The sequence below is a fragment of the Syngnathoides biaculeatus genome, chromosome 11 (assembly GCF_019802595.1).
Source record: "Syngnathoides biaculeatus isolate LvHL_M chromosome 11, ASM1980259v1, whole genome shotgun sequence".
NCBI lineage: Eukaryota > Metazoa > Chordata > Actinopteri > Syngnathiformes > Syngnathidae > Syngnathoides > Syngnathoides biaculeatus.
In genome coordinates, this window is record NC_084650.1 from 30,832,093 (window position 1) to 30,849,709 (window position 17,617).

The following is a 17,617-nucleotide window of genomic DNA, read 5'->3' on the forward strand; positions in this document are numbered from 1 at the left end:
CCTTTCATTTCCTTTCCTCCTTGCACACCTTCCCCCTGCTGCCGCTCCTCCCCCCAGCAAGTGTTGAAGTGTTTTAATTGTGCAGAGCTTCAATTAATTAAATACGGAATTCACAGGCACGCAAAGCCCATTGCAGAGACGCTCATTAGCATTTGCACTAGCTTTACGCAACACCGCGAAGCTTCTACTTGCGCTTAATAATCGCAATTAGACACGCAGGCTCGCTGTCGTGATAAGAACATATCATTTCACGCACTGACTAAACGTCTTAGCGATGTGGCTTACGCATCATGTGACTTTTGCCGGTCGAACGCCGAGTCCACATTTTACCACCGTAAGACTCGCGGGCAGCAGGCCACCATTAGCTTGCACGCTAGCAACAGTCTTGTGAAGATGACTTTGGAAATACATTTACAAGTTAGCTTGGTGAAAATGGGATAATCACGCTAGTCAATTTTGCTGACTTTCTCCAAGTCATTTTGAATGGATGTTTAGTCTCCAAAAAAGGATTAAAACATCCAACTGTATTTGCTCTTTACACAAATAATAATCTGATAACAAAAAAAACAAAACAGGATGACGTAAATACTTTGTGAAAAAAAACAAAACAAAACAGTTTGTTGCGTATTTGTGTACAGCGTGTGGCAAACTTGGTGCCAAAATGACCCATTGACAAATGCCCACAATTTCAAATTGAGTCAATGAAAGGCTCCAAATGACCAAGTAGAAACTGTTAAAAAAAAAGTCCAAAAGTGAAGCAAATATGAGCGATATCAGTCTTCCATAATCTTACACAGACTAATAGATTTCATCACAAGCTCATCCTCACGAGGGTCGCGGGAGTGCCGGAGCCTACCCCGGCCGTCTTTGGGGAGGAGGCGGGGCGCGCCCTCGACTGGTCGCCGGCCAATCGCAGGGCACGTGGAGACAGAGAACGGTCGCAATCCCACCGACGGACGGGGCAATTTTGGGATGTGGCAGGAAAGCGGAGGGCCCGCCCGGGGAAAAGGACGCGTAAACTCCGCGCAGGCGGGGACGGGATTTGAACCCCGGTCCTCAGAACTGCGATGCGAGGCCAATTCTTTACAAGCGCTGTGGGAGAATGACGGATGGATGCGTTTTCTCATATTTGTGCGTTCTCGTGTTAGTTGTCGTGAGTGTGCATTTGTGTTGTGTGGCTTGCGTGGCTCCCGGGGGCTGGCGCCAACTTGCCTCGTTTGGCGTTAGCGCCTCAGATGTTCTCGGGGGGGGCTCACGAGGGGCCTTATTGGGGCGATAATGAAGATGGCACCTTTGTCACTGCAGACTGTCACACACACACACACACACACACGCAGGCAGGTGCAGAGGATTTGTACAGTATTGGTAATATTAGCATACTTGCACTGCGACAACTACAAACAATAACACGGTCACACAAGACTAATAATTAATAACCCTGACAACGTACTCACAACACAACACAAAGGGAAAACATGAGCAACACGCACCACTAACAACACTAATACCACACCAACATAATGCAAACGCGCTAAAAATACACGAGCACAGTACAGTCATAAAAAGAATAACAGTCATCAATTTGATGTATTTTTCACATCTTCTGCTGAATCAACATCACGCGCGCACACTCACAACAACAAATCCACGAGCAATAGTACAGACACACACAAGCACACGCACACAACTTACACAAAGGCAACACTAGAAACACGCGTGACACACCAACACAACAGCACAGTCAATAAAACGCCCAAAATAACGCCGAGTGTAAAAGTACACTCAATAAATAATATCGTCAAACGTGGTTGTTTGTGTGTGCGTGCGTGTGTGTGTGTGTCCACTTCACAGTGCACGTTAGCGTACCATAGCAAATATGCAATAAAAACCAGTAACAGTTCCAAATATATTGTAACGTGGCTGTGAGGCTGGAGGCGCTCCCAGCATGCTTTGCGCCACTAAGGATGGAAAGAGCGTTATAAAGGTTTTGTGGCCGTTGTTTTCTTTCTTTTGTCCTTTGCTGTGGTGTCATCATTTTAGTTTTGATATGACTTCAAAAGTGGCGCGCGGCAAAGCCGGCCGGGCGCCTTCTTCTGCTTCCAAAATAAAAGCGCGATTGTTCCTCGCTGGCTCGTCGGCGCCACCATATGCATGGAATAGAAAATATGCACAAATACACTCACACCCAGGTGCATGCGCAATAAAAATACACATGAACAAAGTCGCAAGCGTAGTTCCAAATACACAAGTGTAAAAAGAAATCGTACGTACACGCAAGACAATAAAAAGGACACGCAGGCGGACAGAACACCGACACGACACAAAAGCTGTGGCGCTGTGTGGGCATTCTGCGTGCGTGCGAGTCGGTGTCGTGCTGGCACGGTTACGTCGGCCATCTGCGTCCGGCGCTAATCGCGGCTACTAATGGCGCCTCATTAGCTGCCGGCCGCGATGGCTCCATCAGATGTGCCGCTCGCTCGCAGCGAAACGGCGAAATGGCCAAAGGGCTCGCTAGCTCAGTGGCAAAAAGGCTAAACGGCCAAATAGCGAAGCCACTAAATGGCCAAAGCAGAGTTGGAGATGACGCGTCTCTTTTCAGCTACGTGCGTACGTTGACGTTAGCTGCGAGAGGCAAAAGTCATCAGCGCATTTCGTGATTGTCAACGGAAAAGAAAACGTAAAGGGCCTGAAGATGTTGCCACATTGTGCCGCGTACGCTGGCATAAAAACAGTTACTTCAGCTGTGGAGCTGGGGAGAACCTGGCGACAGGTACACGTTGGCATCGGCAACAAAGCAAGTCACGGAAGCAAGTTAGGTTTTTCTTTTCTTTGTTTTTTTCCAATCAATTTCCATACATTTGCTTTGAGAGGAACGTGGCCCCTAGCAACATGGCTGCCGTGCAGGCGCATCAGACGCTGCCCTTTCCACACTCCTGTTGACTAAACGGCTCAACAAAGTCAACTGCCAAATGGCTAAAAAGCAAAACAACTACATGGCCCAAGAAGGGACAAAAAGATGGTAAGCGGCCGTTAACCTGTCGTGCTCGGCGAGAGACGCGGAGAACTTTCCTTCACGGTCCAAGTTGTCTGAGTCGGGGTCAATTCCGGTCGGGAGCCAAATGAGAGGCGGGCGGCAAAAAACACCGCAGGCACCGATACGCTGCGCGACTAGCGCTGAACTAGCGCTGAACTAGCGCTGAACTAGCTTTACTGCACTCAGTGTTGGGGGGGGGGGGGGGGAGAAACAAAGTAGCGGTGGTGACCCTTTGCTGACCTCACTGCGCCCCTTCATTGTGGTGCACTTTGGAACACATTGAAGTACATTACGGTCCACTCACACACGATTGTGATATGGTCACCAGGTCAACGCGCTACCACGTTTGACGCAGGCTGGACACATTTTGCGTGACATATTTACTGCGGACGTTCTCACGTTTTGCAGTCGGTTTATTAGTCGCCGAAGGGACAAAAATGTGCTGAAGTCCAAAATAGCCATCGATGTTTTTTTTTTTTTTTTTTTTTTTTTTTCTGAGGAAAACCGCAAAAGGTCCCGTCTCGGCATTCTTTCAAAATTCAGAAATGACTTTGAGAAAGTCATTGAGGTACTTCCACAACTAATAATTGTAAGGTCAGTTTCAGTCAACGCGCGCGTCGTCTAGCCGGCTAACCCGCCGACGTATGCGCGCGTACGCGGAGCAAAGCTGCACTGCTAAAAGGCAAAATAGCAAAGGCGTCACCGGCTCCCTTCAGCTGAACCAGAATTTGACTTCTTAAGGGAACCACCGTTTCCATTTTCATCGACCAAATCTGCACGACGAGGCGTGAGCAGCCCGCGTCATCCGTCCGTCCGTCTGTCCGTGGCCGCCGCGCCGGTACGGCAGCTGGAGGTTCGAAGGTCGAGCGGGTTCCGGGCCGAGCCTCTCGGCTGCGCGGTGACGGCCGGGAGGCGGTCCGGCGGGAGGCGGTCCAGGTGGCCGTCTGCGGCGCCGTGCAGAAAAAAAAAAAAAAAAAAAAAAAGACACAAAGCTCCTTTTACCGAAAGGGTTAATGAAACAGCTCAAAATACTCCAAAAGTGGCTCAACGTCAGAGCAACGTTCAGTCGGAATCAGAATCGGCTTTTTTTCTGTTACAAGTCTGACTTTGCTCAGCTTCTCAACCACAGCAAACAAGACTGCGAGTGCTGTTAAAGTTCATCTTGAGGACTTCAGAAAAGCAGGCAGAGAATAATACGTTGGAGGCAAGACAGTTTGTTTGTTCGTTTTCTTGTCGTCTGGGGGGGCCGGGGGTGGGGGGGGGGGTCAAAGGATGCAGAGTCTCCAGCGTTTGCTCATTAGTGCAACAGGGCAGTGGCAAAGGGTGTCGGGACTTCAAGTGCGTCAAGAGTCGTACGATAATCGCAGACGTCCATGGTGCAAATGGTGCGGGGACGCCTCAGTCGATTGCGCAAGCGCCGCAGGTGGCGCGAGGACGCGAGGGCCCCGTATTAAGACTTAAAGGGCCGGCGGACCAAGGGATGAATCGCGTTTCTCCTCTTTTAACGGCAAACGGTTGGCGACAGCCGCTCGCTAGCCCGGGTAACGCTCAGTTACCTTTACAAGCTACATTGAAACATTTGCAAGGCGCCTTTCCCGCCGACAACTTACGTTTTTACGCCTTTGTTGTTTGATCTTTCTGAAGTCTGCTAATTATAGTTTTGCGTTTGCGTGCTTGCCAGCGCAGTTGTAAAGTTGCAAAGCCAAGCATATGCACGCCGGTCTGTTGCGTTATTTATTGCAAACGTTTCACGCGTCATCTTTCGGCGCGGCATGACTCTAATTAACGCATCATTAAAAGCATAATTCGCATCATTATCCTTTCGCGCGCCGCCAGCCAGGCGACGAGGCGGTGAGGAAAAAAAAAAAAGAATATGAAAAAAGAAAAAAAAAACCGTGTCTGTGAACGAGCCAAATTGGAAAGGAAAACACAGCCAAAAACAAAAAACGAGAAAAACAACTCATTTTTTTGTGACTCTTCAGCACGGAACAATATCAAAAGTCATCTTTGGAATGTGGAACTCCTTCACCGGAAGTCGTGAAAGTCGTTACGTTTCAGAGCATCTTGATGACTTTGCTTCATTGTGAACAAAAGACTCAAACATTTACATAGAAAAGCTAATCAAGCGACACGGGATACAACGTAAAGCTCGTCACGCCCGCGTGGCAACCGGACCCAACGCCGCCGGCCGGCGCCAGAGTCGGGCCGGGCCGTCTGTGGAAATCCTTCAAAGTTCAGCGAGGACGTCTGACAGATTTTGCAAGTAACAGTCGACGACGTCGTCGGCTCGGAAGCTCGTCGGGCGAAAGTCTTGCTGGGAAAAATAAAACCCTTCCAATGGACCCAACGGGGGAAAGAAACGGACGGGCCTCGGCGATATGACTGATGAACTTGTAAGACGTACTCAAAATAATCCGCATTTGACCCCACTACAGGGGTCCGTAAAAAGTTGGGTTTAGGCCGGCAAACGGAGCGAAACGGAGCACTTGAGTAACGCGCGTTGTCATCACAACGGGCTTCATTCGTGAATGGCAGGCGGCCATCTTTGCCCGCCGGCGTGACCTGGAGGGAAATGGCCATTTGCCTGCGGGGGGGGGCGGCGGGGCCGTAAACCAAATGTGGTTTTGGGTGCCGGCAACATGTCAACATCGGAGGAGCCCTGGAAAAACTTGGTCCGGACGTCCCTTCGTGACCAGCTAACGAACGGCGGGACCTGCGCACACGCCTGCCGAGCGCCTCGTTTGAATAGCAATCGTGTGGCTCGGGTGTTAATGAGCCTAACGAACTTCAGAACTTCTCCTCACACCCGGCCGGTGGCCACACTATTAGCGTCGCTCTCTCTCTTTCTCTCTCACAATCTCTCCATACTTGACATACGTTCACATGGTGCACGATCGAGACGTCCTACGTACGCAGTATGTGGAAGAAGTAGCTTGTTTTTTTCTTCTGTGGTGAACTGTGTGACCTGAGTGTAATTAGCATGTAATTACAATGTCATCACCAGGTGTTAAGTCATTTACGCCTTTTAATCTTCTCTGTGCGTCCCGACGTTTTGTTAGCTCGTCTGTCTTTTTGGTCGCCGTGACGACAGGAAGCGATCCCACCAAAACCCCGCAGCGTTCGCGCTCGTCGTTTCGACGGCTGCGTCTGAGTCGACGCGGTCGGTCGTAGCATTACGTTATGAATTTGGTTCCTAACGCGGAAAAGTTTCTTCCAGGTAGTGTACGTACCGACTACGTACTCTTAAGTATTTAGCACGTACGTTTTTTGAGTTGCGTGTAATTGGTGGTGGACGCCGGCTGTCAATCAAGCACCCAAAGAAAACATTAGAGAAAAAAATGACGACGATCAAACGCTGTTGGCATCTTTTTTGTTTCCGTGGCAATGCCATTTTTTTTTTTTTTTTTTTTGTGCGTGTGCTTAGCTGTTTGTGTGTGCGCACGAGTTGGCCTGCGTGCGTGCATCTTTTTGACTTATTTTTTCAACATCAACACAGGAAGAAGAAACATTTCTTTGGCCACGCCCCTTTTCTAGAGGAAGACCACTTCAAAGATGTCTTTATTGTAATTCTTATTGTTATTTCACACAGATAGGAAGATGAAGCGCTACGCGAGGTCAACGGGGAAGAAGAAAAGCGGAAAAATGGCGACGCTCTTCGTGGTTTGCGTTCGTCGGCGAACGGCGTGAGGCACACGCGCTCACCACTACGCCGCCGTGCTGCCACATTACCAGACAAAATTGAAAACAAACCGCTGGACAACTTCCGGATTGGTCGCTTTCCTTTTTGATGATGTGACTTTCTTGTTCTTCACCCTCATCATCATCATCATTTTTTTTTTTCAACACGCTTTTAACCGAGCGCAGGTGTGTGTGCTAATTGTGAGTGTTGTGGGTTTCTGCTTGTAAGCTAACGTTAACCGGCATGCAGGAGGCTTTCTGTGTTCCTGTTTTTTTTTTTGGGGGGGGGACACACACACACACACACACACACACACACATTTGAAACACGAGAACGTTCCGTCTCCTTCATTTAGGTCCGAGTGCACAACAAACACGGACGCCGTCCACTCAGCGCGGGCGTTTCCGTCGGCTCAGCGGTCGCCGGTGACGTCGACGTGTTCGCCGTCATCGTCGTCGGCGTTCTGCCGCGTGGCGGCTCGCCATCTGCTCACGTGCTGGCTGGCTTTGGAGCGCTTGTGTTGGGCCTCGGGGGAGTCTTCCTCCAACTTCTGCCGTTTGTGCTTGGTTCTGCGGTTCTGGAACCACACCTTCACCTGTGCACACGCACGCACGCACAGGACACGTTATGACGGACAGACGCTAACACGGGCGCGAGCAGACAGACGTCGGACCACTTGATGCTTCACGGGCTCAACGGTTGTATTTTAGAACCACGGCAAGAACCGGAGCGAAGATCAAGCTAGCCCAAAATCTCGACATCGCAGGAAAGCGTGCACCTGAGAAGCAAGCTCAAAACCGTCGCACCAATGAAGTAGTTGACGCGGGACTCCTACAGCAGGCCATCGTGCGACCTCGAACCGACTGTACACAAGTCGAAGCCCAGAACAGACATCTCCCACACCAACGTTACGCCCTTGAGCTTCAGCGAGAAGGCATCGCACTCTCAACCCAGGGAGTTAACCGCACCTTGTATCCTGGGTCCAAGGTTAAATAGTCGAGCGCCGCCCTTTGACCCCTCGGCCCTCGCTCACCTGCGTCTCGCTCAGGCAGAGCGCCGAGGCCAGCTGCTTCCTCTCCGCTCCGACGACGTAGTGGTTTTTGTCGAAGGCTCGCTCCAGACGCAGAAGCTGCGATGGCGAAAATGCCGTGCGGATCCGTTTGGGTTTGCGGGAGAAAGCGCCGTGCAGCAGGAGATTCTCCGCACCGCCGGCGTCACCTGGACGCAGCGCAGAGGAAGTGGCGAACAGGAAGTGGAGCACGTTGGCGACGCGGACCGCATCTGACGCAATCTCTCGTCTCTGCTTGTTGGCTTCATTTGATCGCACGGGACACTCGAAAACCTTCCAACCCAGACCCGTCAACGCCTTCGAGCCCAGATCCACCCTGTACGCGCTCAAAGTCGCCCGAAAAAGCTCCAAAACAACAAAAGCGACCTCACGCCCGAAAAAGAGGACAAACCTTCCGCCGTGGAGCCGACCTTGTAATCTGCAAGCGAGCTTGCAGCCCAGAGGCAAGTGCGACTTTTTCCACGCTAGCCCCAACTTCCACGCGTAGCAGTGGTTAGCACCTCAGCTAAAGCAATCCAGTTGAAGCCATTTTGTCTGCTTTCTTTAAATTTGGATTTTACGGTTGGAGTCAGGCAAGTGGACGTGGAAGAAAACTACACAGAGTAGATGAGTGCATCTGATTTGTTTGGCGCGTACGGGCGGCGGTTAAACGTCGCCCGACGGCGTGCGTGCGGCGCGTCTTTGTCTTTGAAACGTTTCATACGGTTTACATAAAAACAAAGGCTCAGATGGCCGGCGCGAATAAATCGTCACGTCGCACGCAAAAAAGTCGGTTGAATTGGCGGCGGTCGGGACAAAGGCGACAACATTGACGGCGAGCGCCGAGCGCCCGCGGCCGCCGTGTCGCATTCACATGCAAACGGCGTCCTCGCCTCATTGGCTACTTGGCGACTCCGCAATCACATCGAAGAGGACAACGTGCCCCATCCGTCCCAAAATGGCCACTGAAAATCCTTTGCTAGCCATTCGAAAGTCCGGAGCGGTTCCGAACGCGGTCGGTCGTCATTGGATTTTGCCCGAGCGGACCAAGTTACGTCCCAACATGTCCACTCCCAAATAAATACCTAAATAGCTACTTCTTTAAAACCCGCGAGGATGGTGACCGGTCCAGGGATTGGTTTTTTCCCCACCCACGGCAGGTACGCGCGCCGAGTATGCATTGGAGTACTCGGTACCAGCGGGAGGGCGCAGCCAAAAGCGTTGCGGGCCATGTCAAATTTAGTTTGGCGGGCGGCCAGCGGCACCCAAGCTGGAGTTTGGACACCCCTTGGCGGAAACCTTTTCATCGTACTTGCGAAAGACCGGCGGGCGGGGGGGAGGGGGGTCGGCGAACGCTAACTTTTGCCTTCCTCTCTTTGAATTCTGAAACTTTAGAAGGCCTGCAGGTCGTGACCCTTGACCCTTGAGGGATCGGCCTTGCCATAAAATATTTGGCGCAAACCTCACGCTGGACCTTAGTCTAATTTCATATCATCATCAGGTGAAGACGCTTCACCTGCACGTTCTGCGGGATTTGCTTTTTAACGATATCCGCCACCCCCCAACCAAAAAACTCAGCAGATGCGACCGTGCAGACGAGAAATGTTTGTCGTGGTTTCGCTTGAGACAGGCCATCGCCAGTCGCTTGGGTTTCGTCGCCCAGGAGTAACTTAAGCGGGCTTGGGACAGAACTGTGACCCGAACCGGTCGCCCCTCAATCGCGGCGCGAGGAGGACGACCATCACGTGATGATGATGATGATGATGCCCCCCCCCCTCCCAAGACTTATTAGCCCCCAGTCACCAACACAGCCAATGCCGCTCATTTGCATATTACACCAGATGTCACGACTTCGTGTTTTAACGTCGGACACACATTAATATCTTTTGTGTAAAAAAAAAAAAAAAAACCTTCAATGTCGCGCCAATTAGGAATTCATTCATACAAGTTGTGAATGCAAACATTGGACAGCGACACAAAAATGAACTCGTAGCTAAATGGCAATGCCTCGACGACGTGTTCCCAAAAATCCAAATCAAAAATCAAAAATGGCAACGCGCGTGGATGTGACGATGACGTTCATATTTCATCATTTTCTTTCACTGATCATCTGTCGTCGTAGTCGATGACGTCACTCCAAGTCTTCACATTTCAAACAGAATCGAGTTTACAAAAAAAAAAAAAAAAAACCACAATGAAAAGTTAACAACGGGAGCGTTGGACAATAAAATGTGCGTGTGTGTGTTTTTTTTTTTTAAATCATTTCATTCGGTCCAGTTAGGAGCGAAAAATAATCCACCTTTCATTTTTTTTTAATTAAAATGAAAAACGTTTTCATATTTTGCTTCTTCTACAAGAAATCCAATTTTTGATTTGGAGAGTTGAAAACAAAAAACAAAACACGTCCCGTGACGTCACGATCAATCCTCTTAACAATGACAAATGTTTTTGCTGCTGCATCCTCAAAATCATTGCAATGATTTTTTTTCAATAAGCGCAAGAAATTGTATATTTTCATATTTAAGGTGAAATGCTAAATCATGAAAACGAACATTTTTCATAATTCAGACTTGAATCTCCTTTTTCCTTCCAAAGGCCGTTGAGAACAATTTTGATGATCCCCGTTAGGATTTCATTTTTATTTTCAAATATATTTTTCCTCTTTTGCAAATGTACATCATCCTAACCTGTGTTGAGTAAACCAAAATAAGAATGACGAGTCTTTCATTATTATTATTATTAATAAATGTTTCCTTTTGTTCTTGACAGTCCAAACCAAGAATTGTTTTGTTTTGTTTTTTTTTTTTTTAATTTTGCAAATGTACATCATCCCAACCTGTGTTGAGTAAACTAAATAAGAATGACGAATCTTTCATTATTATTAATAATAAATGTTTCCTTTTGTTTTTTGACAGTCCAAACCAAGAACTGTTGAATTTGGAATTTTTGATTTTGCTTCATTCTAACGAGATGAAAACACGCGCCTTTTTCCTTCTTCTTCTTTTATTTTGGTGAAAAACAAAGAAATGATTCTTCTTTGCTGTCCCTTCCCGACTTCCTTCCCAATCGATTCCGATCCCGTTTTTCGTTCGGTTTGGTTTTTACCTGCGCGCGCGTGCACGTTGGGCCGGTGGTCGTGCAGGATCCAGGCGGGGGGGTAGAGCAGGCCGAGTCCGGGATGGGGCCGTCCGAACGAGTGCGGCCCGGCCTCCCGCCGGGCCGCCGGGTCCGCTCCGGCCGTTCGCGGGAAGCGGAGCGCGGTGGGCCGGATGGGTTCGCCCGAGGCGCCCCGGCTCCGGACGGGCTGCTTCCCGACCAGAGCCTCGATGGAGAAACACTTGTTGACGCCCCGGCCCGGGAGCTGCTGGTGCTGCTGCTGCTGCTGCTGCTGCCAGAACATCTCGGGACCGGCCGCTTGCGGGTCCGAGCCGAGGGACCCCCGAAGCCGAAGCTCACAGCGGAACCATCCCCGCCGCTCCTCCCGAAGCCTCGTGAGAGCGAGTTTTGCTCTTCTTGATTGATCCTCGCACCCCGCCCACCCCAAAAAAAAAAAAAAAATGGAAGGAAGTGGGGGGGGGGGCGTGGGTAAAAAAAAAAAAAAAAAACGCACACGCACAGCGTGCGTAACGCACCTGGACGAGATTTCGCGGAGGTGCGCCGCCCGCGCATGCGCAAAACACGCCAGGATGACGACGGAAGAGACAAAACCTCAAAAGTCAAGCTTTCGTCACGTGCTCGAAAATCCCAAAAAATCCGCATCCGAGCTCAAGATGGTCAAAAAAGAAAATTCTAAATACAAACCAAAAGACGTTCACAAAAACCAAAAAATGGCGTTTCAGTGCGATCCAAGTGCGCCCAAAACTGGTTTGCGCCGTCGCTGGAAACACCAAACGAAAACCTTTAAAAGCTTCAACCTCGTCACCAACCGAGCACTTTTTCTTAGCCAATTTCATTTGCTGTTCTTTTGACCGTGCGACCACCCCTCCAATCAACGAGAGCAGGCCGCGCCCCCGCCCCCGCCCCATTTGACGATTCCAACGCGGGTTCTGGCGGGCAAAAGGTCAAAGGTTAAAGACGGAAAGCCGGCAGCAGCTTTGAACGCTGGGAAGAGGCCGCGTCTTGCTCAAGGACACCACGGCTGCGGAGGTCGCTCGGGGTCTCGAACCCGAGCCCCTCCAACGCGAGCGGTGACCTCAACCGCACCCAAACAATCCTCGGACGCCCTCCAGTGGTCACCAAAAAAAAAAAAAAATCATTCTTCTTTCAGAGACTTTTTACTACAAAAATACCTTTTCAGGTATATGTACATTTTCAATTCCAAAAATGTCAAGTATTTCTTGAAAATATGACAATACAGACACCCCCCAGAAAAAAAATCTTCCATAATAATAATACTTTTTGGTGGGCTTATTTTTCTTTGTCCTCGTACACGAGTAAACATTTAAATCTCCAGTCCGACATGACAAAGTTGAATTTACAGAAAGTGATGAAAAAGTTTCATTTTCACCACAACACCAACAAATCTTTGGCAAAAAAATTCACAAAGTTTAAAAAAAAAAAAAAAAAAACGCACACGCACACGCACAGCGTGCGTAACGCACCTGGACGAGATTTCGCGGAGGTGCGCCGCGCATGCGCAAAACACGCCAGGATGACGACGGAAGAGACAAAACCTCAAAAGTCAAGCTTTCGTCACGTGCTCGAAAATCCAAAAAAATCCGCATCCGAGCTCAAGATGGTCAAAAAAGAAAATTCTAAATACAAACCAAAAGACGTTCACAAAAACCAAAAAATGGCGTTTCAGTGCGATCCAAGTGCGCCCAAAACTGGTTTGCGCCGTCGCTGGAAACACCAAACGAAAACCTTTAAAAGCTTCAACCTCGTCACCAACCGAGCACTTTTTCTTAGCCAATTTCATTTGCTGTTCTTTTGACCGTGCGACCACCCCTCCAATCAACGAGAGCAGGCCGCGCCCCCGCCCCCGCCCCCGCCCCATTTGACGATTCCAACGCGGGTTCTGGCGGGCAAAAGGTCAAAGGTTAAAGACGGAAAGCCGGCAGCAGCTTTGAACGCTGGGAAGAGGCCGCGTCTTGCTCAAGGACACCACGGCTGCGGAGGTCGCTCGGGGTCTCGAACCCGAGCCCCTCCAACGCGAGCGGTGACCTCAACCGCACCCAAACAATCCTCGGACGCCCTCCAGTGGTCACCAAAAAAAAAAAAAAAAATCATTCTTCTTTCAGAGACTTTTTACTACAAAAATACCTTTTCAGGTATATATACATTTTCAATTCCAAAAATGTCAAGTATTTCTTGAAAATATGAGAATACAGACACCCCCCCAGAAAAAAAATCTTCCATAATAATAATACTTTTTGGTGGGCTTATTTTTCTTTGTCCTCGTACACGAGTAAACATTTAAATCTCCAGTCCGACATGACAAAGTTGAATTTACAGAAAGTGATGAAAAAGTTTCATTTTCACCACAACACCAACAAATCTTTGGCAAAAAAATTCACAAAGTTTAAAAAAAAAAAACAACTTAAAACAAGCAGCTTGCAATGATGCTAACATGCTAACATGACGGCATCAAACGTTCACATTTGGAAAAACACCAACATGGCGCTCAGGCTTCATTTGAGTGGTCCCCAGTTCACATGTTGGAAACTTTTGAAATAAGGACACCTCCCCCCCCAAAAAAAACAAACAAAAACGGGAAAGTCAGTCGTAAACAAAAACACAAACAAAAAAGCTGATACGACAAAAAAAAAAAAAAACAAACATCAGAATTTGTTTTGGTTTTGAAATGACGACGTCCCGGCGACCCATCAGGACGTCGCGTCGACGGGTCGCAGCTTGAAGAGGAGCTCCTCTTTCTCTTGCGTCAACATCCGGTTGAACAAGCGTTGACGCTCCAGCGACGCGCAGGCGTCTTCGTGCTCGCTGCGAACGCGTCTGGGGGGGGGGGGGGTTAACAACTGTTTCTATGGCGACAAGGCGGACCCGGCCCAAATGTTTTGGTTTTGGTTTTGCCTGGACTCACCGCAGGACGCTTTGGTTTTGGTGGGCGCTGGCTCGCAAGTGCTCGTTTTGCTGCAAAGTTTGCGCCAAGCGCTGCTCCAAACGGGCCTTTTCCTCTTCCTGCAACGCAAACAACACGCGTGCCCGTTTAGCAGCGACGACGACACTCGCCGCAAATCGGAACCGCCGAGGACCACGACGGCGCCGGAAAGATCCCATTTGACGACAAAAGTCCATCTTAGCTTAGTTGTTGGGCGATCGAGTCGGGACGTCGGCTCAAACTTTGGCAAAAACGAAGAACGCAGCGACGCCATTCAAGTCAAAAGAGCGCAAAAACAAGACGACCCCCCCCAGCGGCGACTCACCAGTTGCTCCAAACGTCGCAACTTGTCGTTTTGCTCTCGGACGAGTTGGCTCTTCATCTCGATGACGAACAGCAAGGACTCCTGCTCCGACTCCCAGAATGCACCAGGGCTGCCGTGCGCCTGATGGGGGGGGGAGGGGGGTTGGGGGTCAGCGGTCGCCACGGAGACGCGGGCGAACGCACACTCACCTGAATGTTCCGTCCGAGATCTTCCTTGAAGGTGGACTCTTGGACGCGCCTCTTCAGCTCGCCGTATCGCTCGAGCTCCGCCTTCAACTCGCTCATCTCCGCCTAACATACGCGCACGCTGAAGCGTGTGCGTGCGTGCGTGCGTGCGCGGTCGCCGCGGTTACCTTCAAAAGCTTTTCACTGATCTGAAATTTCTCGGTCAGCTGAACTTCGACCTCCCGGTGAAGTCGCTCCGCGTCTGTGGAAGTCGACACGCACCGAGAAATAAATGACAAGACGATTTTTCTATCGCGTTGTTGATAAAAAAAAAAAATATCAAATCGCACCGCTTGAGTTATGCGTATACTGACACTCGTGCCCCCGCCCCAAAAGAAAAATATGGCGGAAAATACTGAAGCTGCTACTTTACTTCACAATAAATCAAAAAGTAAGTCAACATTTTCAGCCCAAGTATGTCCAAAACCGTCACTTTTTTTTTTTTTTGGGGGGGGGGGTTGTCATCGCTCCCAAAGCTTTGACCTGCTCAAGCGAGAAGGAGACGCGTGCGTGATACCTCGCAGGTGTTGCTGTCGTCGCTGTTGGTGAAGCGCGTTGAGCTGCGCGCTCGTCTCCGCTTTGACCTTCACGAGAGGCCAGAGGTCAAAAAGGAAAAAAAGTCGCCAAGGTCAGCCCGCCCGGCCCGTAACGCCGCCGTCACCTTGTCCAGGATCGCCAGCAGCAGCGCGCACGCCTCCTCGTCGGCGTGCGCCTTGAGAAGCTCCGCCCTGTCCGCGCCGCCGTCGGCCGAGAAAACGTCTTTGAGGATCCTCAGGTGGCGCTCGCCTTTCGGCGAGGAGACGGGAAGTCAAAAACGTCGAGATGACATCACTTCCTTTGGCTCGACGTCAACGCTGTGGCTCGCCGTTTCGCGGCGTTACTCGCCACTCAGCATTCGTCGCGGTTGAGGTGCTGACTGAAAATTTTCCCGAGCAATTCAATGAAGGAACCTTGGCTTGGCTGGGGGGGGGGGGGGGGGGGCAATTTGCCGATCCAAGGGGTGGGGGGGGGTTTAAACCAACGGAAACCAATCAGCAACTACTCTGGAGGGCAATTTGGAAGCCATCTCCAAACTTTGAGCCGTCTTAAGCGCATTTGCCACGTTGGCGGTTGACGTGGAGCCCCGACAACTTTGGAACATTTGAAGACGTTCGCTCACCTCCATCCCGGCGGCCGCCGCCTTTCTTATTTTTCTTCTGCAAAAAAAACCACGTTAGCGCGTATGATTTTGTCCCAGGTTTGACAAATTTCTTCTTTTGTCCGAGCGGGCCACATAAGATGACGTGGTGGTGGTGGTGGTGAACCGGATCCGGGCCCCCGCCGGGTCACGCGACACGCCCTTCCTCTGCCGCGTACCCCCAGGTCGCAATTGCGGCCGCACTCGATAATCCGACAATGACGAACAACGTCACGTCCGTTTGCTTTTTCCCCACCAGTCGACGCTATAACTGCTAGCGGACGCAATTGAGAGGATCCGCCAGGCTTTTCTATTTCGAGCCGATCCAAAAGCGGCTTCGGGGGTTACGTCAGAGGAAGCCAAAGCGGCACAGGCCGCCGGTCGTCTTCCTAAACGAGCCCTTGGCCGTTTATTCGCGCCGTATCAAAAGTTTTCCACATCCTCGACGAGCTCTTTTGCAAACGAGAGAATGAAAGAGGCCCGGGAACGGACCCTTGAGGCACTCCGGGCCTGAGAGAGCCACAATTGACTCCAATCGACTTCATGGACAATCAGTTGTTCGTTTAACAGCGACTTGTCGAAAGCGTTGCGATTTCCGATACACCATCAGTAAATCTTCTGCGCTTGCGGTCACCTTCCATCAAAGCATTCCTCCATCTATCCATTTTCTTCACATGGAGACTAACTGCCACACTCACAATCACACCGACGGGGCAACTTCGAGTGTCCAATTAACGTCGCATGTTTTTTTTTTTTATTTGCCTGCGGGAGGAAAGCGGAGTGCCCACCCGGATAAAAGCCACGCAGGCACGGCACTCCACTCAGGTGGATCCGGGATTGTACCCTGGACCTCAGGACTGTGAGGCCGACGCTTTACCAGCTGAGTCACCGTTCCCCCCCCCCCCCCCCCCCACTACCAAAACGACGACAGATGTGATCATTCATGTTTGTGCATTTCCTGCACACTCAAATCAAATACCGACAATCTGATTGAAAAAAAAGTTGATATATATTTTAGAAAGTGAGCTCTCGGTCTCTCTCGTTACGGTTTGTATTTTGAACGTCACGACGACGACGACGACGACGCCACTTCCCACCTCAAAGCTCTTTTGGACACTTTGACGTTTGTCGCGTGTAGCTGTGCGCTCTTGTGGCGTCATAAAGGCTGAAAAAGACTCGAAAGGCGAAACTTCAAAGTTTCATCGAGATTTCGGTGAAGTGAAATCGTCGAGGGGGGGGGTCGACCGACGTCGGCCGAAAGTGGCGAACCGCTTTCAAACGGACGCCGCATTGCAAACGGATTCGCACTCGCAAACGTCTCACTCCGAGAGCGCCGAAACCGTCTTGGGGGGGGGGGTCGCTCACCTTGCTATGGCCGCAGCCCATGCCTGCCTCGTCCGTCGCCTCTTTCTTGTTTTTGTTTTGTGCCGGGCGGGCTCCTTCCTGCCTGCCTTCCTTCTTTCCCTCCCTCCCTTTCCTCCTCCCTTCCTTCCTTCTTTCCCTCCCTTTCCTCTTCCCTTCCTTCCTTCTTTCCTTCCTTCTTTCCTTCCTCCCTCGCCGCCGTGTAACTGCTGAAAACTTTCTTTGGAGCCCGAACCGAGTTCCTGAACGCACCGCCGATGCGTTGACCGACGCCACGGAGAGGAGAGCTTCGGCTTCCAACACCGGAAACATTCGGGAGAAGAAAAGAAAAGAATCTTTTTAACCCTTTAAGCCTAACCTAAGCAACTCGTGAAAGAAAAAACATAACACCACAAAGACTTCCGTGTAAGGGGGGGGGGGAGTTTGACTTGACTTTCTTGCCGTTTCCAGGATACAAAAACATCGAGCACCAACGTGATTTGTGTTTTGAGTTGAACGCGTTGAATTTTGAAAGTGTCAAATGTGAAGACCGATTCGAGTTGAAGCCTTGTTATGAAGCTCAAAGCAGAGCGAAGAGTGGGGGGGGGGGAAAAAAGAATTCCAAGTGAAAAAGTCTTTCTTAATTCTTAGCGTCGCTGAACGCATCGGCGGTCGAGCACGAGGCCACGCCCCCAAACGGCTCCTCACGAATGAGCATGACGTCATACCGC

The 17,617-nt window shown here is 50.3% G+C and overlaps 2 protein-coding genes across 2 annotated transcripts; both read right to left on the bottom strand.

The window, feature by feature from the left end:
• Positions 1 to 6,995: 6,995 nt before the first annotated feature.
• Positions 6,996 to 11,702, bottom strand: emx3 (empty spiracles homeobox 3). The gene is made up of 3 exons (XM_061836054.1): positions 10,867 to 11,702; positions 7,747 to 7,931; positions 6,996 to 7,308 (listed from the first exon to the last, which is right to left on the bottom strand). Exons 1-3 carry the CDS (start codon positions 11,159 to 11,161, stop codon positions 7,126 to 7,128), a joined length of 663 nt encoding a protein of 220 aa, XP_061692038.1. The 5' UTR covers positions 11,162 to 11,702; the 3' UTR covers positions 6,996 to 7,125.
• Positions 11,703 to 12,989: 1,287 nt separating this feature from the next.
• Positions 12,990 to 17,487, bottom strand: ccdc69 (coiled-coil domain containing 69). The gene is made up of 9 exons (XM_061835878.1): positions 16,911 to 17,487; positions 15,528 to 15,564; positions 15,030 to 15,154; positions 14,886 to 14,952; positions 14,497 to 14,570; positions 14,333 to 14,434; positions 14,145 to 14,264; positions 13,802 to 13,899; positions 12,990 to 13,713 (listed from the first exon to the last, which is right to left on the bottom strand). The coding sequence occupies exons 1-9, from the start codon at positions 17,217 to 17,219 to the stop codon at positions 13,587 to 13,589; spliced, it is 1,059 nt and encodes a 352-aa protein (XP_061691862.1). The 5' UTR covers positions 17,220 to 17,487; the 3' UTR covers positions 12,990 to 13,586.
• Between the last annotated feature and the right edge of the window lie 130 nt (positions 17,488 to 17,617).

Excerpts from the sequence above, each read along its gene's own strand:
- emx3 (XM_061836054.1), bottom strand. The coding sequence starts at position 11,161 with ATGTTCTGGCAGCAGCAGCAGCAGCAGCAGCACCAGCAGCTCCCGGGC. Across the intron at positions 7,932-10,866 it reads CAACGTGCACGCGCGCGCAG|GTGACGCCGGCGGTGCGGAG; the intron begins GTAAAAACCAAA and ends CGCTGCGTCCAG. Across the intron at positions 7,309-7,746 it reads TCTGCCTGAGCGAGACGCAG|GTGAAGGTGTGGTTCCAGAA; the intron begins GTGAGCGAGGGC and ends GCGTGTGCACAG.
- ccdc69 (XM_061835878.1), bottom strand. The coding sequence starts at position 17,219 with ATGTTTCCGGTGTTGGAAGCCGAAGCTCTCCTCTCCGTGGCGTCGGTC. Across the intron at positions 14,571-14,885 it reads ACGACAGCAACACCTGCGAG|ACGCGGAGCGACTTCACCGG; the intron begins GTATCACGCACG and ends CGACTTCCACAG. Across the intron at positions 14,435-14,496 it reads TCAGTGAAAAGCTTTTGAAG|GCGGAGATGAGCGAGTTGAA; the intron begins GTAACCGCGGCG and ends CGCGTATGTTAG.